Here is a 24,218-nt window from a genome sequence, read left to right as displayed (position 1 = left end):
AGGGGCTGGTTTATCTCTTCCCATAGCCCATGAGACCCCTTGGGGCGTGACACCCCTCCCGATGGTCCCCGGCACCCCTCCCGGCACTCCCGGTACACTACCGATGAGCCCGAAACTTTTCCGGTAATGCACGAAAACCTTCCGGTAACCAAATGAGGTCATCCTATATATCAATCTTCGTTTCCGGACCACTCCGGAAACCCTCGTGACGTCCGTGATCTCATCCGGGACTCCGAACAACATTCGGTAACCAACCATATAACTCAAATACGCATAAAACAACGTCGAACCTTAAGTGTGCAGACCCTGCGGGTTCGAGAACTATGTAGACATGACCCGAGAGACTCCTCGGTCAATATCCAATAGCGGGACCTGGATGCCCATATTGGATCCTACATATTCTACGAAGATCTTATCGTTTGAACCTCAGTGCCAAGGATTCATATAATCCCGTATGTCATTCCCTTTGTCCTTCGGTATGTTACTTGCCCGAGATTCGATCGTCAGTATCCGCATACCTATTTCAATCTCGTTTACCGGCAAGTCTCTTTACTCGTTCCGTAATACAAGATCCCGCAACTTACACTAAGTCACATTGCTTGCAAGGCTTGTGTGTGATGTTGTATTACCGAGTGGGCCCCGAGATACCTCTCCGTCACACGGAGTGACAAATCCCAGTCTCGATCCATACTAACTCAACGAACACCTTCGGAGATACCTGTAGAGCATCTTTATAGTCACCCAGTTACGTTGCGACGTTTGATACACACAAAGCATTCCTCCGGTGTCCGTGAGTTATATGATCTCATGGTCATAGGAACAAATACTTGACACGCAGAAAACAGTAGCAACAAAATGACACGATCAACATGCTACGTCTATTAGTTTGGGTCTAGTCCATCACATGATTCTCCTAATGATGTGATCCCGTTATCAAGTGACAACACTTGCCTATGGCCAGGAAACCTTGACCATCTTTGATCAACGAGCTAGTCAACTAGAGGCTTACTAGGGACAGTGTTTTGTCTATGTATCCACACAAGTATTGTGTTTCCAATCAATACAATTATAGCATGGATAATAAACGGTTATCATGAACTAAGAAATATAATAATAACTAATTTATTATTGCCTCTAGGGCATATTTCCAACAGTCTCCCACTTGCACTAGAGTCAATAATCTAGTTCACATCACCATGTGATTCCAACGAATCCAACACCCATATAGTTCTGGGGTCTGATCACGTCTTGCTCGTGAGAGAGTTTTCAGTCAACGGTTCTGAAACTTTCAGATCCGTGTGTTCTTTACAAATTTTTATGTCATCTTATAGATGCTGCTACTACGTGCTATTCGGAAATGCTCCAAATATCTACTCTACTATACGAATCCGTTTCACTACTCATAGTTATTCGGATTAGTGTCAAAGCTTGCATCAACGTAACCCTTTACGACGAACTCTTTAACCACCTCCATAATCGAGAAAAATTCCTTAGTCCATTAGTTACTAAGGATAAATTTTGACCGCTGCTAGTGATTCAATCATGGATCACTCTCTGTACCCTCAACAGACTTTGAGTCAAGGCACACATCAGGTGCGGTACACAGCATGGCATACTTTAGATTCTACGGCTAAGGCATAGAAGACGACCTTCGTCTATTCTCTTTATTCTGCCGTGGTCGGCTTTTGAGTCTTACTCAAATTCACAGCTCACAACGCAACCAAGAACTCCTTCTTTGCTGATCTATTTTGAGCTCTTTCAAAAACTTGTCAAGGCATGCATCTTGTTGAAACTTCTATTAAGCGTTTTCGATCTATCTCCATAGATCTTGGATGCTCAACGTTCAAGTAGCGTAATCCAAGTACTCCTTTGAAAACTTCTTTCAAACAACCTTGTATGCTTTACAGAAATTCTACATTACTTCTGATCCACAATATGTCAACCACATATACCTATCAGAAATTCTATAGTGCTCCCACTCACTTCTTTGGAAATACAAGTTTCTCATAAACCTTGTACACACCCAAAATCTTTGATCATCTCATCAAAGTGTATATTCCAACTCCGAGATGCTTGCACCAGTCCATTGAAGGATCACTGGAGCTTGCATACTTGCTAGTATCTTTAGGATCGACAAAACCTTCTCGTTGTATCACATACAATGTTTGCTCAAGGAAACCGTCGAGAAAACAATGTTTTGACATCCTACGTGCAATATTTCATAAATAATGCATCAACAACTAACATAATTCTAACAGACCTTTAGCATCGCTACGAGTGAGAAAGTCTCATCATAGTCAACTGTTTGATCTTGTCGAAAACATCTTTGCGACAAGTCGAGCTTTTCTTAATAGTGACTTATCACCATCATCGTCTGTCTTCTTTTAAAGATCCATCTTTACTCAATAGTCTTATGACCATCAAGTAGTTCTTTCAAAGTCTACACTTTGTTTTCATACATGGATCCTCTCTCGGATTTCATGGCTTCCAGCCATTTGTCGGAATCTGGGCCCACCATCGCTTTCTCCATAACTCGTAGGTTCACTGTTGCTCAACAACATGACCTCCAAGACAGGGTTACCGTACTACTCTGCAGCAGTACGCGACCTTGTCGACCTACGAGGTTTGTAGTAACTTGATTCGAAGCTCAATGATCACCATCATCAGCTTCCACTTCAATTGGTGTAGGCGCCACAGGAACAACTTCCTATGCCCTGCTACACACTGGTTGAAGTGATGGTTCAATAACCTCATCAAGTTCTACTACCCTCCCACTCAATTCTTTCGACAGAAACCTTTCCTCGAGAAAGGATCCGTTTCTAGAAACAAACACTTTGCTTTCGGATCTGAGATAGGAGATGTACCCAACTGTTTTGGATATCCTATGAAGATGCATTTATCCGCTTTGGGTTCGAGCTTATCAGACTGAAACTTTTTCACATAAGTGTCGAAGCCCCAAACTTTCAAGAAACGACAGTTTAGATTTCTCTAAACCTTAGTCTATACTGTGTCATCTCAACGGAAATACGCGGTGCCCTATTTAAAGTGAATGCGGTTGTCTCTAATGCATAACCCATAAACGATAGTGGTATTTCGATAAGAGACATCACAGCATGCACCATACTAAATAGTGCGTGGCTATGACGTTCAGACACATCATCACACTATGATGTTCCAGGTGGCATGAACTGTGAAACAATTTCCACATTGTCTTAACTGTGTACCAAAAACTCGTAACTCAGATATTCATTTCTATGATCATATCGTAGACAGTTCATCCTCTTGTTACGACGAACTTCACTCTGAAACGGAATTGAACTTTTCAGTATTTCAGACTTGTGATTCATTAAGTAAATACTCCTGTATCTACTCAAGTCGTCAGTGAAGTAAGAACATAATGATATCCACTGCGTGCCTCAGCACTCATTGGACTGCATACATCAAAATGTATCACTTCCAACAAGTTACTATCTTGTTTCATCTCAATGAAAACAAGGCCTTGCTCATGTGGTATGATTTGCATGTCACTAGTGATTCGAAATCAGGTGAGTAAAGATCCATCAGCATGGACCCTCTTCATGCAACTTATACTAACATGACTCAAGCGGCAGTGCCACAAGTAAGTGGTACTATCATCATTAACTCGTATGTTTTGGCACCAATGTGTAACACTACAATCGAGATTCAATAAACCATTGAAGGTGATTATTCAAGCAAATAGAGTAACCATTATTCTCTTTGAATGAATAATCGTATTGCAATAAACACGATCCAATCATGTTCATGCCTAACGCAAGCACCAAATAACAATTATTTAGGTTCAACACCAATCCCGATGGTAGAGGGAGCGTGCGACGTTTGATCATATCAACCTTGGAAACACTTCCAACACGTATCGTCACCTCGCCTTTAGCTAGTCTCCGTTTATGTCGTAGCTTTCATTTCGCGTTACTAATCACTTAGCAACCGAACCGGTATCCAATACCCTTGTGCTACTAGGAGTACTAGTAAAGTACACATCAACATTATGTATATCAAATATACTTCTCTTGACTTTTGCCAGCCTTCTTATCTACCAAGTATCTAGAGTTGCTCCGCCTCAGTGACTGTTCCCCTTATTACAGAAGCACTTAGTCTCGGGTTTGGGTTTAATCTTGGGTCTCTTCATTAGCGCAGCAACTGTTTTGCCGTTTCACGAAGTATCCCTTCTAGCCCTCGCCTTTCTTGAAACTTAGTGGTTTTCCAAACCATCAACTATTGATGCTCCTTCTTGATTTCTACTTTCGCAGTGTCAAACGTCGCGAATCGCTCAAGGATCATTGTATCTATCCTTGATATGTTATAGTTCATCACGAAGCTCTCAAAGCTTGGTGGCAGTGACTTTTGGAGAACCATCACTATCTCATCTGGAAGATTAGCTCCCACTTGATTCAAGTGATTGTCGTACTCAGACAATCTGAGCACATGCTCAACGATTGAGCTTTTCTCCTTTACTTTGTGGTCGAAGAATCTTGTTGGAGGTCTCGTACCTCTTAACAAGGGCACAAGCATGAAATCACAATTTCATCTCTTTAGAACATCACTTATGTTCCGTGACGTTTGAAAACGTTTTCGGTGCCTTGCTTCTAAGCCATTAAGTACTTTGCACTGAACTATCGTGTAGTCATCAGAAACGTGTATATCGGATGTTCACAGCATCCACAGACGACGCTCGAGGTGCAACACACCGAGTGGTGCATTAAGGACATAAGCCTTCTGTGCAGCAACGAGGACAATCCTCGGTTTTACAGACTCAGTCTGCAAAGTTTGCTACTATCAATTTTCAACTAAATTTTCTCTAGGAACATATAAAAACAGTAGAGCTATAGCGCAAGCTACATCGTAATTCGCAAAGACCATTAGACTATGTTCATGACAATTAGTTCAATTAATCATATTACTTAAGAACTCCCACTCAAAAAGTACATCTCTCTAGTCATTTGAGTGGTACATGATCCAAATCCACTATCTCAAGTCCGATCATCACGTGAGTCGAGAATAGTTTCAGTGGTAAGCATCTCTATGCTAATCATATCAACTATACGATTCATGCTCGACCTTTCGGTCTCATGTGTTCTGAGGCCATGTCTGCACATGCTAGGCTCGTCAAGCTTAACCCGAGTGTTCTGCGTGCGCAACTGTTTTGCACCCGTTGTATGTGAACGTTGAGTCTATCACACCCGATCATCACGTGGTGTCTCGAAACGACGAACTATAGCAACGGTGCACAGTCGGGGAGAACACAATTTCGTCTTGAAATTTTAGTGAGAGATCACCTCATAATGCTACCGTCGTTCTAAGCAAATTAAGGTGCATAAAAGGATTAACATCACATGCAATTCATAAGTGACATGATATGGCCATCATCACGTGCTTCTTGATCTCCATCACCAAAGCACCGGCACGATCTTCTTGTCACCGGCGCCACACCATGATCATCCATCAATGTGTTGCCATCGTGGTTGTCGTGCTACTTATGCTATTACTACTAAAGCTACATCCTAGCAAAATAGTAAACGCATCTGCAAGCACATATATTAGTATAAAGACAACCCTATGGCTCCTGCCGGTTGCCGTACCATCGACGTGCAAGTCGATATTTCTATTACAACATGATCATCTCATACATCCAATATATCACATCACATCGTTGGCCATATCACATCACAATCATACCCTGCAAAAACAAGTTAGACGTCCTCTAATTTTGTTGTTGCATGTTTTACGTGGTGACCAAGGGTATCTAGTAGGATCGCATCTTACTTACGCAAACACCACAACGGAGATATATGAGTTGCTATTTAACCTCATCCAAGGACCTCCTCGGTCAAATCCGATTCAACTAAAGTTGGAGAAACTGTCACTTGCCAGTCATCTTTGAGCAAAGGGGGTTACTCGTAACGATGAAACCAGTCTCTCGTAAGCGTACGAGTAATGTCGGTCCAAGCCGCTTCAATCCAACAATACCGCGGAATCAAGAAAAGACTAAGGAGGGCAGCAAAACACACATCACCGCCCACAAAACCTTTTGTGTTCTACTCGAGAAGACATCTACGCATGAACCTAGCTCATGATGCCACTGTTGGGGAACGTCGCATGGGAAACAAAAAATTTCCTACGCGCACGAAGACCTATCATGGTGATGTCCATCTACGAGAGGGGATGAGTGATCTACATACCCTTGTAGATCGTACAGCAGAAGCGTTAGAGAACGCGGTTGATGTAGTGGAACGTCCTCACGTCCCTCGATCCGCCCCGCGAACAATCCCGCGATCAGTCCCACGATCTAGTACCGAACGGACGGCACCTCCGCGTTCAGCACACGTACAGCTCGACGATGATCTCGGCCTTCTTGATCCAGCAAGAGAGACGGAGAGGTAGAAGAGTTCTCCGGCAGCGTGACGGCGCTCCGGAGGTTGGTGATGATCTTGTCTCAGCAGGGCTCCGCCCGAGCTCCGCAGAAACGCGATCTAGAGGAAAACTTATGGAGGTATGTGGTCGGGCAGCCGTGAGAAAGTCGTTTCAAATCAGCCCTAAAACCTCCGTATATATAGGTGGGAGGGAGGGGAGGAGGCAGCCTCAAAACCTAAAGGTTTGGCCGAAATTGGAGGTGGAGGAGTCCTACTCCAATCCTACTTGGAGTAGGATTCCACCTTCCCACTTGGAAACTCTTTCCACCTTGTGTTTTTTCCTTCTCAAACCTTATGGGCCTTAGTGGGAACTTATTCCAGCCCACTAGGGGCTGGTTTATCTCTTCCCATAGCCCATGAGACCCCTTGGGGCGTGACACCCCTCCCGATGGTCCCCGGCACCCCTCCCGGCACTCCCGGTACACTACCGATGAGCCCGAAACTTTTCCGGTAATGCACGAAAACCTTCCGGTAACCAAATGAGGTCATCCTATATATCAATCTTCGTTTCCGGACCACTCCGGAAACCCTCGTGACGTCCGTGATCTCATCCGGGACTCCGAACAACATTCGGTAACCAACCATATAACTCAAATACGCATAAAACAACGTCGAACCTTAAGTGTGCAGACCCTGCGGGTTCGAGAACTATGTAGACATGACCCGAGAGACTCCTCGGTCAATATCCAATAGCGGGACCTGGATGCCCATATTGGATCCTACATATTCTACGAAGATCTTATCGTTTGAACCTCAGTGCCAAGGATTCATATAATCCCGTATGTCATTCCCTTTGTCCTTCGGTATGTTACTTGCCCGAGATTCGATCGTCAGTATCCGCATACCTATTTCAATCTCGTTTACCGGCAAGTCTCTTTACTCGTTCCGTAATACAAGATCCCGCAACTTACACTAAGTCACATTGCTTGCAAGGCTTGTGTGTGATGTTGTATTACCGAGTGGGCCCCGAGATACCTCTCCGTCACACGGAGTGACAAATCCCAGTCTCGATCCATACTAACTCAACGAACACCTTCGGAGATACCTGTAGAGCATCTTTATAGTCACCCAGTTACGTTGCGACGTTTGATACACACAAAGCATTCCTCCGGTGTCCGTGAGTTATATGATCTCATGGTCATAGGAACAAATACTTGACACGCAGAAAACAGTAGCAACAAAATGACACGATCAACATGCTACGTCTATTAGTTTGGGTCTAGTCCATCACATGATTCTCCTAATGATGTGATCCCGTTATCAAGTGACAACACTTGCCTATGGCCAGGAAACCTTGACCATCTTTGATCAACGAGCTAGTCAACTAGAGGCTTACTAGGGACAGTGTTTTGTCTATGTATCCACACAAGTATTGTGTTTCCAATCAATACAATTATAGCATGGATAATAAACGATTATCATGAACTAAGAAATATAATAATAACTAATTTATTATTGCCTCTAGGGCATATTTCCAACAGGAAGACCATGCGTGTCAACTCCGAGCAACGTTGGCTTGCATACAAGGATACGGTGGCCGAATCACTAGACAAGGCTCTAGAGTTATTTGCCATGAAAACAAATGTTCCTAACTTGTTGGATTGAACCGGGTTTCCTCTTTGATTGTTGAAGCTATTCCTGCAACCATCAACGAAGAGGCCAGCATTGAACCTCTTTCTTGTGTGTATGAGGCGAACGAAGAGGTCAACATTGAACATGAACCATTGGTAGAGGCTAATTATGAGCACTATGATGATGGTAATGTTCTTCATGACAACAATCTTGGTGATTTGGACAAATATAATTTGCAAGAGACAATGGACCATTCCATTCCGTACTCACGTGGGTATGCCTCTGAGTCTGACGATGAGGGTCCCGATGAAGAAGTTGATGAGGAAGGGTTCACGGCAAAGGAGGCTGAAGCTTTCACGAAGGTATTAAAGCGTGATCACCGGACACCATTGTTCGAGGATCTTAGCCTTGCGGATGAAGCCGTGGTTGACGGAGGCGAAGGCATATTGTTTGGAGTTAGGCCACCTTCTCATCAGGACACACATGGGAAGAATATTATTTTGTCGGGGTCAAAGTTCGAAACATTCTTTGAACTGAAGATGTGGTTGGATGAATATTCTGTTACGCATTACAGGCCACACAAAGTTGTTCATTCAAACATGAAGCTGCGTTACACGGTTGCTTGTGAGGATAGAGGTTGTCCTTGGATTGTCTGTGCAAGACCATGGAAAGGAGGGCCAGGATGGAACATTGTCAGTTGTATGCCTCACATGTGTCAAGGCAAGAGGGTTGATGGTGCCCTATCGTCGCAAAGCCATAGACAACTAACCTCCGAGTTCATCGCTTATAGGCTTTCCAACTCCATCTCCTCTCTTCCTACAATGAGCATAAAAAGCGTACAAGACCTTGTGAAAGCCCTCTTTCACTACGAGGTGAAATATGGTAAGGCATGGAAAGCAAAGCAAGCCGCATTCAAGATGTTGTATGGTGATTGGGAGGAAGCATACAACCCCATACCTAGGTTGTTGGGAGCTATTGCCCACACTAACCCGGGCATGGTTCATGTGGTCGAGCCGTATGGGGAGAAAACAAGGATTAAGAATGGAAATAGGGTTCGCGTATTTGGCCGTGCATTTTGGGCATTTGAGCAATGTGTGAGGGCTTTCCAGCACTACCGTCCTGTCATCTCCATCGATGGCACGTTTTTGACCGGACAATTCAAGGGCACTTTGTTGGTTGCAATAGCAAGTGATGCCAATAACCGGTTGATGCCTTTGGCTTTTGCTTTGGTTGAGGTAGAGAACAATGTTAACTGGGAATGGTTCTTGCATATTTTGAGAACCAAAGTATTACCGTTTGAGAGGGAAATATGTGTCATATCGGATCGTCATCAAGGCATACTTAACGCGGTTGACATTGTCATTCCCGGCCATGCTCCTTTGCATCATCGATGGTGCATGAGGCATTTCTGTGCAAACTTCTACCGAGCATGTGGTAGCAAGGAGTTGGCGGATGATCTTCAGGATTGTTGTCAAGCATTTTCTGACAAACGATTTGCAAGATTGTACAATGCTTTGCTTGTAAACAAAAAACTTGATGCAGGTGGGCTTGAGTTTCTTAACAGGCACATTGAACTTCGGGCCAAGTGGGCATGAGCTTATGACGAAGATGGCCGAAGATATGGTCAAATGACCAGTAACATGGCAGAATGCTTCAACCGGGTGTTGAAGGGTGTCCGTGCGTTGCCGGTGACGGCAATAGTTCAATACACATTCGACAAGTTGAGAGAATACTTTCTAAAGTACTCACAAGAAACAAATGATCAGATTGCGGGAGAGAACAAGAAAAAGTATAAGTACCAGTTTCCATCAAAGGTTGACAAATGGATGGTATTTCAATCACGGAAGGCTGACTCCCAAACGGCTACCCTGTACAACAACGAGGATTGGACATACGAAGTGAATGAGCCCGGAGGAACGACAAACGATGGCCAGCAACACGGAAACATGGCGTTCAAGGTTTCTTTATCCTTGTGTGATTGCTCTTGTGGGAGACCAAGGTTGCTTCATCTCGCATGCTCGCATTTGTACACGGCAGCTCGCAGTAGGAATGTGGACGTCAACCATCCACTAACCGTGAGGGAGTCCGAGTTCTCGATCATGACCATGAAGCATACATGGGCTCCTAGATTTGAACCATACTTTGACCAATCACAATGGCCAGAGTATCATGGAGTACAACTATGGCCCAACCCAGAGTGGAAGGTTGTGAAACTGGGAAGACGAAAGACAAAGCGTTTTAGAGGAGACATGGATGGATGGGGCCATGGTGGTGGCAGAGAAATGGGGAACAACCAATTCCAAGAGCCTACTGAGAGATCACAATGTGGAGATTGCGGTGTAACAGGGCACAACAGAAGAAGGTGTACGGCGCGAAAGAAGAAGTCCAAAAACAATGATTCCAGGTCAAGCCAACCAAGTCCTAGCCAACCAAGTCCTAGCCAACCAAGTTCAAGCCAACAAGGGACGGGTCAAGGAAGCACGAGCCAACAAGGGACGGGTCAAGGAAGCACGAGCCAACAAGTTCCTACTCAACATGTTCCTAGCCGACTTGGGCTTACTAGAGGACGTGGTACTAGAGGAAGTGGTGGTGGTAGAGGCAGTGGTGGGATAGGTCGTGGTGGTGCTGGAGGCAGGGGTGGGATAGGTCGTGGTGGTGCTAGAGGCAGTGGTGGGATAGGTGGTGGACTTACTAGGATTGGTATGCGTGGATACCTACAAGGACCATTTCCGTATGTCACATATTTCACTTATCTTTATCATGTTGTTTTTGATGCTCCTTTGTGTGTTATTTTACTAACTATGAGCTATGATGCCTGTTTTGTAGGTATGGCCGCTTCTCAGCCGAACAAGGCAAAAGCGGAGTGGGGGGAGGAGAAGGATGCAGCCAGTGAGGAGCAGCTGTTGATGGAGAGGGCTGCAAAGAAGTTGAGAGAGGAGGATGCAGCGGAAGCGCGAAAGAAGAAGGATGAGGAGGATAAGGCAAAGAGGGATGAGGAGTGGCAAATGTTCCTTGAGCATAAGCGATATGAGGCTAGGATAAAGGAGAATGACAGGAAGACACTAGAGAAACGTAAAAAAGAATATGAAGCTAACTTTAAGAAGATGTTGGCAGAGGCCGCAGCAAAGAGAGAGCGGGAGCATCAGCGCTTCACGGAGAGGGTTAAGGAAGAGGCTTCAAAACTGCGCAAAAGGGAAGAGGAAGAGGAAGAAGAGAGGAAGAAGAATAAGGGTAAGGGGCCTTGCTCGACCCAATAGAGCCGGATGCTTGTAATCTATGTGTTGTTGAACCTTGTTTGGTTCCGCGCTTTATGACAATGAAACTCCACTATGTATGCACTTTTGGACGTAAGTTACTTCAAGAACCGTATGTATGTTTGAACTCCACCACCACTACTATGTGCTTTGTGTTGTATGTTTTAACGTATGTATCTGAACTCCTCCACCACTATTTTTGAACTCCTCCTCCATTAAGATGGAGTTCTAGGCATGACAGAGTGTGTGGCGCCTAAGCCTTAGGCGCCACACATGTGTAGTGTGGCGCCTAAGGCTTGGGCGCCACACATGGACTTATACTGGGGGAGGGGGGGTGGGGAGGGGCTGCGCTGAGGCTGTATAAGCCCATGTGTGGCGCCTAAGCCTTAGGCGCCACACTACACATGTGTGGCGCCTAAGGCTTAGGCGCCACACATGGACTTATACTGGGGGAGGGGGGGTGGGGAGGGGCTGCGCTGAGGCTGTATAAGCCCATGTGTGGCGCCTAAGGCTTAGGCGCCACACTACACATGTGTGGCGCCTAAGCCTTAGGCGCCACACATGTGAAAACCTGCTGGAACTGAATTTGGACAGCAATAAAGCAATTTTTGACAGCAATAAAGATCTTATAACAGCAATAAATCAATATATTGACAGCAATAAGGATCTTTTGACAGCAATAAAGCAATATATTTCCAGCAATAAGGATCTTTTGACAGCACTAAATGGTTCACAACAACTGCAACAACAACTAAATGGTTCACAACTCGAAATAGTTCAAGACTACAGTAAATAGTTCAGCTAGACAAGTGCAACACCAACTCCAAATCACTTGGGGCCTCGTCCCCTCTTGGATACTAGCTTCTTCCTTCTCGCAACCACAAATTGATCCGGGTCATCGGACTCATCGTCGTCGTCATCCTCAACCTCATCCTCCCTGCTTCTCATCCTTGACAAACGAGAGCTCCCGGCCACCGGATTCTTCCCTTTCGCATAATCATTCGGTGAGTAGCGCTTAAATTCCTTCCTGGTCTTCAACATGTAAGCGGAGCGTTGGAAAGCCTTCAACGTCATGTCGTCCGCAGCCTAATACATATGAAGGTTGAAAGTTCAAATTTGAAGGTTCAAGGCTGAAGGTTGAATGAAAGTGCAAACTGTATGGCTATGTCATACCTGAGGAGTGTCAACATCATCCTCCTGAGTATTTCTTTGGGTAATGTCACCATCATCCATACGAGCGCCCGAAGAAGCTGAATTGTCAAGAGTATTTCTTTCGGATGAACCGGATCTCGAAGGTGAAACATATTCAGGGTCACGGCAACCTAAAATGTTGGATAGGCGCCGTAACTTCTTGCCCTGTTCCTGTTAGATTCAAATATAAATGACATATATTAGGTAACCTATAATGTTGCATTCGTGGGCAAAATAATAATAATGACACAACACCTTTATGAATAGACGAAGTGCAGATTCTCCCTTTTTTCCTCCAGGTGTGTTATCTAGAATATCTTCGGACTCGTCAGCTTGTTTCTTGACCTCTTTGCTCTATGATCACAAGACAATGACAACAAATAAGTGCAAGTGAATAGGTCCGCTAGAATTCATAAATTACATAGGGGAGCACACTTACCACAAAGTTCACGACAGGGGCGAAGGAAGTTTGGTACCCTTCGCGAATCAACTTGCTGTAACCGCCTTGGGCAAGTTCATCGTACTCAGTGGGTTCTTCCAATATGTCCTCCTCGTAAGCCGGCGGACAAATCTCGACACGAGTACTCTCCTGAAACCATCTTAGGTAGTTGCTGAACGCAAGAGCACAATGCTGACGGTACTGGGTTCGTTGTATGCTCGAAGTTGCCTGCACACTTTGCTCGAACATAAGGACGTAGCTCTTATGATGCTTCTGCCAGTCCTTGATTTTTCGCTGCCTCCTCCTATCCAACCTGCTTTGAACAAAACACATCAGTAGCTTGCTCAACACTAAGAACAAAACTAATCACTAATTATTTTTTGTTACCTGTGAAGCTGTGTGTCCGTGTCCACCCACTCCGGCGGGTGTGGCTGAAAGTAACCAAATTGACGCAGCACACGATGCGGGAGATGCCACTCAACCGCCCAATTGCATATTAGGGGACAACGCATTAGCCAAAGATGTCTTTCCTGCACGCATAGTGCATTCAGCTCGAACGTGTGTGCATCACCAAAGTTTGTCCCGACACCATATGGCTCCCATTCAACCTAAAACACAAGATGAATACCACAATTCATTTCACTCACAACATAGAAGCTGGAAGTCAACTCTGAAACCATCTTACCTGCTCGGGGGTAAGCGAATCCATCTCGTTGGTGTATTGCTTGTACAATAGGTTCACTTCGCTTGCCACCTTCGATACCAAGTCCCACTTGTAAGCCCATGTAGGTTGCCGTACAGGGTTGTCGTGGTCATCCCAGGTATTCCACTTTGAGCTTTTAGGGCGTCCAACAGGTAGGCGTTCCCAGCTCCATACTGAAAGTAGGAGCATACAACCACCAACTCCACCGTCCTTTGTCGTCCTGCGACAAGCATCGTCCAACTACAAGTAACAACAAACATGCATCAGTTTAGCAGAAAAAGATAACAGAGAGTACTTAATATTAACAATTTATTACCTGCCGATACAAGTAAGCCAGTGCGGCCGAGCCCCAGCTGAACTTGTTGTCCAAAACAGTCAACGCCTTCAGCCACATCCAAGGAGCATTCTTGCCTGTGCCGTCCGCAAAGATAGTCCTAGAGATGACGTACCACATGTAGACGCGAGCATACCTCTGGATGACCTCGTCATCTGCGTCCTCAGGACAATGAGCAAAGTTAGCGGCAATCCAAGTGAAAGTGGCGCCGGCAGGGACTCTATCTTTCTTCCCTCCATCTTCCACCTCCGGCTCCTGCGGCGACATACCAATAAGAGCCTCCATTTGATGCCGCCATCCCTCAGAATCAGTGCTCATACATAGTGGCTTCCCCTCAATGGGAAGAGCGGTGATCATGGAAACATCTTGAAGAGTAACCGTCATCTCTCCGGTCCGGAGGTGAAAACTATGTGTCTCCGGCCTCCAACGATCAATGAGTGCTGTGACTGCCGCAGCGTTCAGATTTGGAGTTGACCGACTCACAAGCTGCACGAATGGAAGGAGTCCCGTCATCTCGATGTACGGGGTGTACCGCTCATCGTAATGCATTACGGAGGATGCCCCATGAGACCGGATCTTCAGGGGCGTAAGCTCCTGCAAACATATAGGAGAAGAAGATATCAAGTGCTTATTACATTTTCAAAATATTACTAATCTACTAATCATTTTCTACTTACCATCTTCTTCTCCGACATGAAATAGGCCCGGTGTTCAGCGTCATAAAGATCATTCAGAAGCCACACCATCCTACAAATCACAAAAGTTACTCATTTACTAATATTCAAATAAGACTCATATACTCATATGAACTACTACTAATACTAACTACTACCACTAACTACAAACCAAAACCTAATGCAATTCCTATACCTACTACTACTAACTACTACTACTACTACTAACTACTAACTAGTCATATACTCAACTAACTAGTCAAATCCTAACTCATATCCTAACTAGTCAAAACCTAACTCATATCCTAACTAGTTAAAACCTAATGCAAATCCTAACTCATATCCTAACTAGTCAAAACCTAACTCATATCCTAACTAGTTAAAACCTAATGCAAATCCTAACTCATATACTAACTAGTCAAATCCTAACTCATATCCTAACTAGTTAAAACCTAATGCAAATCCTAACTCATATACTAACTAGTCAAATCCTAACTCATATCCTAACTAGTCAAAACCTAATACAATTCCTATACCTACCTCTACTACTAACTACTACTACTACTACTCACTATTCATATACTCAACCAAAACCAAAACCTAATGCAATTCCTATACCTACTACTACTACTAACTACTAACTACTCATATACTCAACCAAATCCTAACTAGTCAAATCCTAAGAACCTACTCAAATCAACCTACTCAACCAAAACATAATAAAATTGGATAGAAGGATGGGAAAGGGAAGGGATGGGGGAGGACATTACCTTGGGGGATCAATCCAAGCAAGAAATCCTCAGATCTGAAGGAGATGGGGGAGGGGATTAGGGAGGGGATGAGAGCCCGCCGCCGCAATGGAAGTTTCTGTTTGAATGAGGGAGGGGGTGGGGAGGGGGGTGGGGAGGGGGCTGGCCCGTGGCTCTGTAAGTCAGTGTGTGGCGCCTAAGGGTCAGGCGCCACACATTACAATGTGTGACGCCCGAGGCTTAGGCGTCACACTGCCTGGGGGTGGGGCCCTCCCTGCCACGTGGTCGGGGGTGTGGCGCCTAACCTCTAGGCGTCACACAGTACAGTGTGGCGCCTAGGTGTCGGGCGCCACACAAAAGGGTCAGGCCGGTGAATTATTTCCCCCGAGGGGTCAATCCGTGAGTTCTTTCGTCCCAGGGGTCATTTTTGTCAATTTTGCCGCCAATGCATGAGCTGGTTGTTGTACTATGGACCAGAATGGCCCTGCATGCAGGTTTGTTCACTCACATCATCTCATGTGCTCTATTACCATGATTTCAGCTAGGGGGTAATGTTGTACAAAACGTCATCCACTCATTACATTATGATATTTTGACCAAAAGCGTATGGGCACTATAAAATGTATCAGATGGAGTATAGCCGAAAATTGCTTTTGGCTCCCGAGCTCCATGAAGCCCTTTAAATTTAAAACTCAAATTTCATGCAAATTCATATTTTTACATTTCAAAAATTCTGAAAAAAAATACAGGGATAAGTGAAGTCGTAACACACATGTGTGTAAATTTTCAGAAAAAAATACATTGAAATGAGGGTTGTGCAAAAAAGACAAATCTGAGGTTTTTTTACACATGACATTATTCATCATTTCAGTTCATGAATTTGTCTTTTTTGTGCAGATCGTATTTTAAGGTATTTCATCCTAAATTTTTGCACACATATGCATAACATCCTTCTTTACTTCCATATTTTTTTCAGTTTTTTAAAACCGAAAAGTTTGAATTTTGAATTATTCAAAAATTTCGGCCTCCATGAAGGCCGGGCTCCAAACGTCCACACTCGAGTATAGCATACTAGTATGACCGGAAATTGCTTTTGGCTCCCGAGCTCCATGGAGGCCTTTAAATTTGAAACTCAAATTTCATGAAAATTTGTATTTTTATATTTCAAAAAATTCTGAAAAAAAATACAGGGATAAGTGAAGGCGTAACACAAATGTGTGTAAATTTTCAAAAAGAAATACATTGAAATGAGGGCTGTGTAAAAAGACAAATCTGAGGCTTTTTTACACATGACACTATTCATCGTTTCAGGCCATGAATTTGTCTTTTTTGGGCAGATCGTATTTCAAGGTATTTCATCCTAAATTTTTGCACACATACACATAACATACTTCTTTACTTCCATCTTTTTTCCAGATTTTTTTAAACCAAAAATTTTGAATTTTCAATTATTCAAAAATTTCGGCCTTCATGGAGGCCGAGCTCCAAACGTCCGCACTCCTAGTATGACGCCCTCTTTTAGGGCAAGTTCAACGGACCGACTCAAATGGATGGTAATTTTACATGTTTTTTGTTCGTTTGGATTGATCAGGCCGACACGAACGTTCGCTTTCCCAAATGAGTCGACTCATGCGTCTAACGCTAGCACCGACCCATATTTTCTGGTGTGCGAAAAAAATATAAAATGAATAATTAAACATTTAAAACCGGTCACGAAGGCCGGCGAGAGTTCAGGCGTCCGCATTACACTAATTAAACATAAAAAAACCTTAAACTACGAGGCAACCCTAGGTGACGTCGTCGTCGTCGTCGGAGCCGGAGAGGTCGACCAGCGCAGGATCGGCCCAGGAAACGCCGTGTTCCAGAGGTAGCTGCCTGCGCCTCCGTCATCTGTCCCGCCGGCGCAGGATGTACTGGTGGCGGTGGCAGCGCAGCAGCAGGGGCACGCTCCTCCTCCTCCAACTCCCATCGTTCCTCCTCCGCCTCCTTCTCCGGCTCCATCAGCCGAAGGCCTTCGGTGCGCTCCGCTCACAGATGCTGCGCCATCCAGTGCTCGAGGTAGGCTTGCTCTTGCTGTGGTGTCGCACCCAGCCAGATGGGCAGCACACTGACAAACTCGTTGACGATGTCGGTCCACCAGTATACCTCCCGCGGCTCCGTGGGCTCGGGCTTCGACGGAGGTGGCACGACGGGAAGACGACAGCGGGAAGATGGTGCGGGGGTAAAGCAGGGCCTTGTCCTTGTTTGGGACGCCGTCGGCCATGGTGCTAGGGTTTTGGTCGCTGAAGAAATGGCGGGATGGGGACGGACGAGTTCTGGAAGCAGATGGCGGAACCCACCGCACGCACGGATTTAAAAAGGCCGACCGTGGTCGCTGACGCGTGGGTCCGAGGATAACGGCCGTCATAAATAATGTTGATTGCGGTGGTTGAGGACGGACACCGAGAGGGCGCCCGCGCGGCCGCTTCGCGTCTGCGTCGACGCATTTCAGTCCAAATTTGGGTCAGAAATGGGTTGGCGCGGACGCGAAGCGGACGTGATTTATAAATGGGTTGACGCGTTGGGCCATCTTTTTTGTCCGCGCCGACTCAAACGGACGGCGGCGGACGAAATGGATCGTCCCACTAAAATTGCTCTTAGTGAGCTATTGGTTGGCCATACAATTAATCACCCTCTTATTACCCCAGCTTCGGTGTATGTCTTTTTAAATTGGCTTCGATGTATGATTTTCTCTAAAAAAATATGTTTTCCCATGAAAGTCCTATTATACTCCCAAGCTCAAACTCTTCTGGATGAACAATAATTAAAAAAAAACACATTAAAAAATTTCTGAATTTTTTTTGTGATAAACTTTGACAAATGCTTTACATGCATATATACTAAAATTCAGCACGAAATAACATTTGTGCAAGTTGTGGCGAAAAAACAAAATAAGCAATCCAAAATTTATTCAAAACTAGCATTTTTATGTATCAATTTTTTTTTGTCACAACTTCCACGAATGTTATTTCGACCTGAAATGTTGCAAGTGTACCAAACATTTGTCAAAGTTTACCACAAGATAACTTCACATTATTTTGAATTTGTTTACTACTCCCTTCGTCTTAAAATAAGTGACTAAAGACTCTTCTTTATACTAAAATTAGTACAAAACTGAGTCATTTTTGAGTCACTTATTTTGAAACGAAGAGAATATTATTTTTGATTTTACTGTTTATAAGGGGCACTTGTGCTTGGAGCAAAAACTCCATGTCCTCGGTTGGGTTAGAGCATGCTTAATAGTATAGCCTGCTGGTGACTATAAGTTATTGTCATGCCATATATAACTTATTTTATAGCTAATATGTATAATGATTGGTTAGAAAAGTGTATTACTTTTTTTATTATATGACTCACATTTAATTCTCACAAAGTGTTTAGAAGCATGTGCTAGAGCTAGCTATTAATTAAGAACCGTTTACCTTCTTTCTTCTCTTCTTTTTCCTTAAATTAAGCAAAAATATACTATTTTATATTTCTATAGCCAATTGATTCAGCTCTAGTGTAGTTATTCTTATGGATATAGTATGATTGCCAGTTATAATGAACTAATCCTACCAGGCTGGCCGACTTGAGTCAAATCATCGCTCCATTGAACTGCACCAATTGGGCCACCCAAGACACCCAAAAAGTGCACCAACTGGGCGCGTACGTCCGACCGACGCGTTCATGGACGCATCATTCCCCGACACTCTCCGCGTTTGGAACGTTTGTTTAACAGCATACACGATCATTCATGACGTGATGCCCACGCGCATGCAGCCAACACGCACGTACACATAAGAACAAGTTCATGATTCATCTCTATCGTCTGGCATCAAAATTTCCACGCCTCTCGCGCGCGTTTCTACTTCTTCACTCGGTGACGACGACCCAAGTAATAAACTACTGGTACTTCGGCGCATGTTTCACGCTAGCTGTTGATTAGCTTCGTTTTAACTCATGATTACCCACACAACCACCCACCCACTTGCATGCATACTCTATATAGCGCCTAACTAACTCAGCAGCACAGTCCATGATGCTCTATTGACCTAGTTAACTCCATCAAGTTAGAAGCCATTGGAGGCAAACAGCTCACATATGCACACAGCTCGGATCGGATCAGATCGTGCTAACTACCGAGTCACCACTAAGCTACTGTAGATAGTAGCAGCAAGTAGCTAACCACCGAGTCACCACTAAGCTAAGCTAAGCTAAGCTAAGCTACAGGAGGAGAGGAGAGGAGAGGAGAGGAGAGATCTATAGACCGGCGACGGCTAGCTCGATCGATCGATGGCGTTGGCGCAGCTGCAGGCGCAGGCGCGGTTCGTGGGGGTGGCCGCGACGAACGCCGGCGTGGAGCTGGAGCTGGACGAGCACCAGTCGCGGTGGGTGAGCCAGGTGCGGCGGCGGATGGAGGCCGGGGCGGAGGAGCTGGGCGCGGTGGCCAAGGTCTTCGACGTGCCGCGGTTGCTGCGGGCGACCAGGCCCGAGGCTTACGCGCCGCAGCACTTCGCCCTGGGGCCATACCACTACCAGCGGCCTGAGCTCAGGGACATGGAGCGCTACAAGCTCGCCGCGGCCAAGCGCGCCGAGAAGCTCTTCACCGGCGACCGCAGGTTCGACGACCTCGTGCAGAAGTTTGTGAAGATGCAAGAGACGATCCGGGCGCCCTATAACAGGTACCGTACGCATACCGTTCTTTCTCCTTTTACGGGTCTTCTTTTGACCTTTTCGGTTTCATGAAGGCATCCAGTTGAGAACTTGAGAACGGATGAGCACAGCAATCGGACATTTATCTTTTGTGCATGCGTAGAGTTTGGATGAGCTAAGTATAGAATTTGGATGAGCACAGCAATTTGACATTTAATTAGTTTTTGTGCACGAGATTTCACTTAGCTTTTGAAATTGAAAAGATAAGTGAGGGTATTGCTTCTGTGCATGCATAGAGTTTGGATGAGCACAACAATTTGACATTATTTTCTCCTTTTTTTTTGCTGGTAAGCAATTTGACATTTCCAGCCAGCGGATACAAATTGGTGACATGTAGCTTTCACAAAACACTTTATCCTAATTAACATTCTGCACTCTAGCATTTTATTTGATAGGCAAACATAAAACAGGACCTTTTATAATATAGGGGATTGCAACTTGCACCCCGGAATAATAAAATAATAAGAAACTTACATTCAAACTGACGGCATAGACGTACACACACAAAGAATAATGGCTTCAATGTTTAACTAGCATTATCCAATCACTTCTGCAAGCTAGCCACTCAAAAACAAAATGGCAGTGACACACTTTTTTCTCATGCAAAAAAAAGTTAAACCTTGGGCCTCCGCATTAAATCAAGTACAATAAGATACAGTCAACAGGCTAAAAGGATTAAAATACTATATTTTTATTGAATTTGATGAGAAAGAAGAGGAGAGAGAAGGAAAGAGGGCTTTCGTGAAGAGCTAGCTCTATCACGTGCTTCTAGGTACTTTGTGAGAATTAATGGTGGACCATATATGATAAAAATAGTATTCTTTTATAGCTAACTATTGTACAAGTTAGCTATAAGATGGCTAATAGGCAGCAGTTGGCTATACTATTAACCATACTCTTACTATGACGCATACAATGACTTTATTAATTACTGATCAAAGTACATGACAAAGTCAACTATGACTAACAATTACAACATAAATGAAACAACTACCTACCTGAGTATTCTCGAAATATCGCCTTAAGAAGGAATAAGTGCCCTTGCGCTGGTTGTCATATCCGGACGAAAACGTCCGAGACAAGGATTTCTATACCTATTAATAAAATAAATAGGTATTCTTAGTCCGTCATCTTATTTTATAAAAAACTTTCTGATGTTTTTGACATTAAACCCGTAATACATATTAAATATATTTTTAAATACTCATATCTTCTAAACAACAACTTCAAATTTAACATGTTATATACGGATTTTGATTTAAAAAATATGTAGAATTTGAATATGCATATTAAATATATGTTTTTAAATGCTCATATCTTGTAAACCGCAACTCCAAATTTAACACGTTATATATGGATTTTGATTAGAAAAATATGTAGAATTTGAATATGATGTTATTTTACCTATTAATCGTTTAAAAAATATTATCTATGATGCAATCTTAATCAATAATGCATTACCCGTCTTTCTTTCATACCGGTACTGATTTGGATTGTGGATGAACATCTCAGCAAAATCAGGATTAGAGACGAAATTGAAGATCACTTGACCGTTTCTTTCTACGTATTAAATCTACATGCAAGCCTATTTAAATGGAAGACGGGTGAAATCTTGAACTGCGATTTTGTGGGCTAAGATCGTCTTTGTTCGGGTCGTAGCTACAAATACTCAAATTATAGACACTTTTTTGTAAATTAAAAGTGTGTGGTATTGTCATTTCCCGTTGCAACGCACGGGTCCTTTTCCTAGTAATCCTAATTGGCGAGAACAACAGGCAAAGGCCATGAGGCTGCTCATAGTGGGGACTAACATATAGTAGTATCATGCATATGTTACTATTGTATGATACTACCTTCATAGTGCATAATATCATAAGCTAGTATCATAAACTAGTATCATAGATGATCTTATTTATTGACATGCATGATACATAGTAGCATAACATTTAACATGATATGGTATCTACATATGTTACTATAATCCTCTTTTTTTCTTTAATTACTTGCCACATCAGCATGTTTGCTAGTTCCAAAACTATGATATTAGTTATGATACTTTCACTATGGCCAGCCTGACATGAGTAAGGAGACAACACCTTAAACGAGGTAATGATGCAACTACTGAGTCCAACCAATCAAAACAGATGACAGTATAAAAACAGATGACAGTGACGCTAAACCTTTTAAGAGCATGGTTAATAGTATAGCCAACTGCTGGCTATAAGCAGTTTTATAGCCCACCTTATAGCTAGCTTGTACAATAGTTAGCTATAAAAGAGTACTACTTTTATCGTCCACGTTTCATTCTTACAAAACGCCTAGGAGCACGTGCTAGAGCTGGTTCTTCACGAAGAGCCCGCTTTCCTTCTCTCTCCTCTTCTCTCTCATCCAACTCAGCAGAAATATAGTATTTTAAATCCTTACATCCTGCTGACTGTACCTGTACTTGTTCTAAGGCAAAAGCGCGTTCAGTATAAGATTTGTACTGTGTAAGTGAAAGTTAATACAGTACCACTGATCATGTATACGTACACATACAATGAATGTAGGTTCCTTGATTTGAATGGGCAGACGCTGGCATGGATGATGGCTATCGACACGTGCTTCCTCCTCGACTTCCTCGAGAGCTACCACGTCGACGTGGCCACCGACATGGTGTCCTCCGCGACCAACTGGATCAATGCCATGGTGCGCGACGCCATGATGCTGGAGAATCAGATCCCGCTCTTCCTCTTCGCCGGCGCGCTCCAGCTCCGCCACGCCTCCGAGGAGGCCGCCGCCAACGCAATGCACTCCGTCTTGGACCGCTTCATCAGGGACGTGTGCCCTATCAAGACCACCGCGCTGGCCATCGCCGGCGACATCGCCAAGCACGCGCACCTGCTGGAGCTCCTCTACCACTTTCTCGTGCCCGCCTCGGCCGTCTTCGCCGCCGACGGCGCGGAGCTCCCGCCGTTGGTCCCAGAGGAGGTTCTCTCCCTCGACGCGCTCGAGCAGCAGATCCCGGACTACGACAAGGTGAAGCAGGCGTGCATGCAGGTCTCCAGCTTCGACGTGGCGCCTGTGCGTTTCATCAAGAAGAACCTCATCTCCAAGCCGATGAGCGCGGCTTCGAGCCTCCCGGGGTTGATCATGCGCAAGGTGCCGCTGTTGTCGGCAATGGCGCCGCTGTTCGGGAAGTTCATGGCCTCGACGGACGTGGAGGCGCGGCTCAAGGGCGTGAACCTGGCCACCATCATCAACTCACCGCTGGCGCAGGAGATCATGATCCCGTCGGTGGCGCAGCTGGCCGCGTGCGGCGTGCGGTTCGTGCCGGCCCCAGAGGGCATGGCGGGGATCGGCTTCGACGCGGCCACGGCGACGCTGACCCTGCCGGTCCTCCACCTCGACAGCAACACGGAGGTGATCCTCCGCAACCTGGTGGCATACGAGACCGCCGCCGTGCGCGGGCCGCTCGTGCTGGCGCGGTACACGGAGCTGATGAACGGCATCATCGACACCCCAAAGGACGTGAAGATCTTGAGAGAGTGTAAGATCATCTTCAACGCCATGAAGAGCGACAAGGAGGCCGCGGACATGTGGAATGGGATGTGCCGGGCAGTGCGGCCGACCAAGGTGCCGCTGCTTGACGGCGTGATCAGGGAGGTCAACGCCCACCGGAACCGGAGGGTGGCCGTGAAAGCGAGAAGGTTTCTCAAGCGCTACGTGTTCAGGTCGTGGAGGCTGCTCACGCTGCTTGCCGCCGTCGTGCTGCTGCTCATGACGGCGCTGCAGACCTTCTGCACCGTCTACGACTGCAAGCGCTGGTTCGGCGGCATATTGCAACTGCCGCAGATAACGCCCGGAGGAGGGCAGTAGCATATGTGATGCAATGCATTGCAGTAGGTTGCGCATGTCGAGAAAAGCATACGTTCGCCGTTGATTCTACTGGAGATTCACATGCATGCATGCATATTTAATTAGTATTGCTCAATCCATCAGCCCTATATGAATGTGGTCATATCAAGCAATCATTCATAATAAAACTAATTTATGATAGTTGCATAATGTTTTACTTTCATCGTTTAGAAGACGCGATTTCGTTTATATGCATTTTTAGAATAAAAAAGAATTAAAATG

General features: G+C 44.8%; 1 protein-coding gene across 1 annotated transcript; it reads left to right on the top strand.

Moving 5' to 3' along the window:
• Positions 1–19,391: 19,391 nt before the first annotated feature.
• LOC123405505 (putative UPF0481 protein At3g02645) lies at positions 19,392–24,146 on the top strand. The gene is made up of 2 exons (XM_045099166.1): positions 19,392–20,068; positions 22,649–24,146. The coding sequence occupies exons 1-2, from the start codon at positions 19,680–19,682 to the stop codon at positions 23,955–23,957; spliced, it is 1,698 nt and encodes a 565-aa protein (XP_044955101.1). The 5' UTR covers positions 19,392–19,679; the 3' UTR covers positions 23,958–24,146.
• Positions 24,147–24,218: the final 72 nt, after the last annotated feature.

Source organism: Hordeum vulgare, chromosome 6H (genome assembly GCF_904849725.1).
Source record: "Hordeum vulgare subsp. vulgare chromosome 6H, MorexV3_pseudomolecules_assembly, whole genome shotgun sequence".
NCBI classification, from domain to species: Eukaryota; Viridiplantae; Streptophyta; class Magnoliopsida; order Poales; family Poaceae; genus Hordeum; species Hordeum vulgare.
The sequence above is the reverse complement of the archived record's forward strand: the minus strand, read 5'-3'. Positions and strand labels throughout refer to the sequence as shown.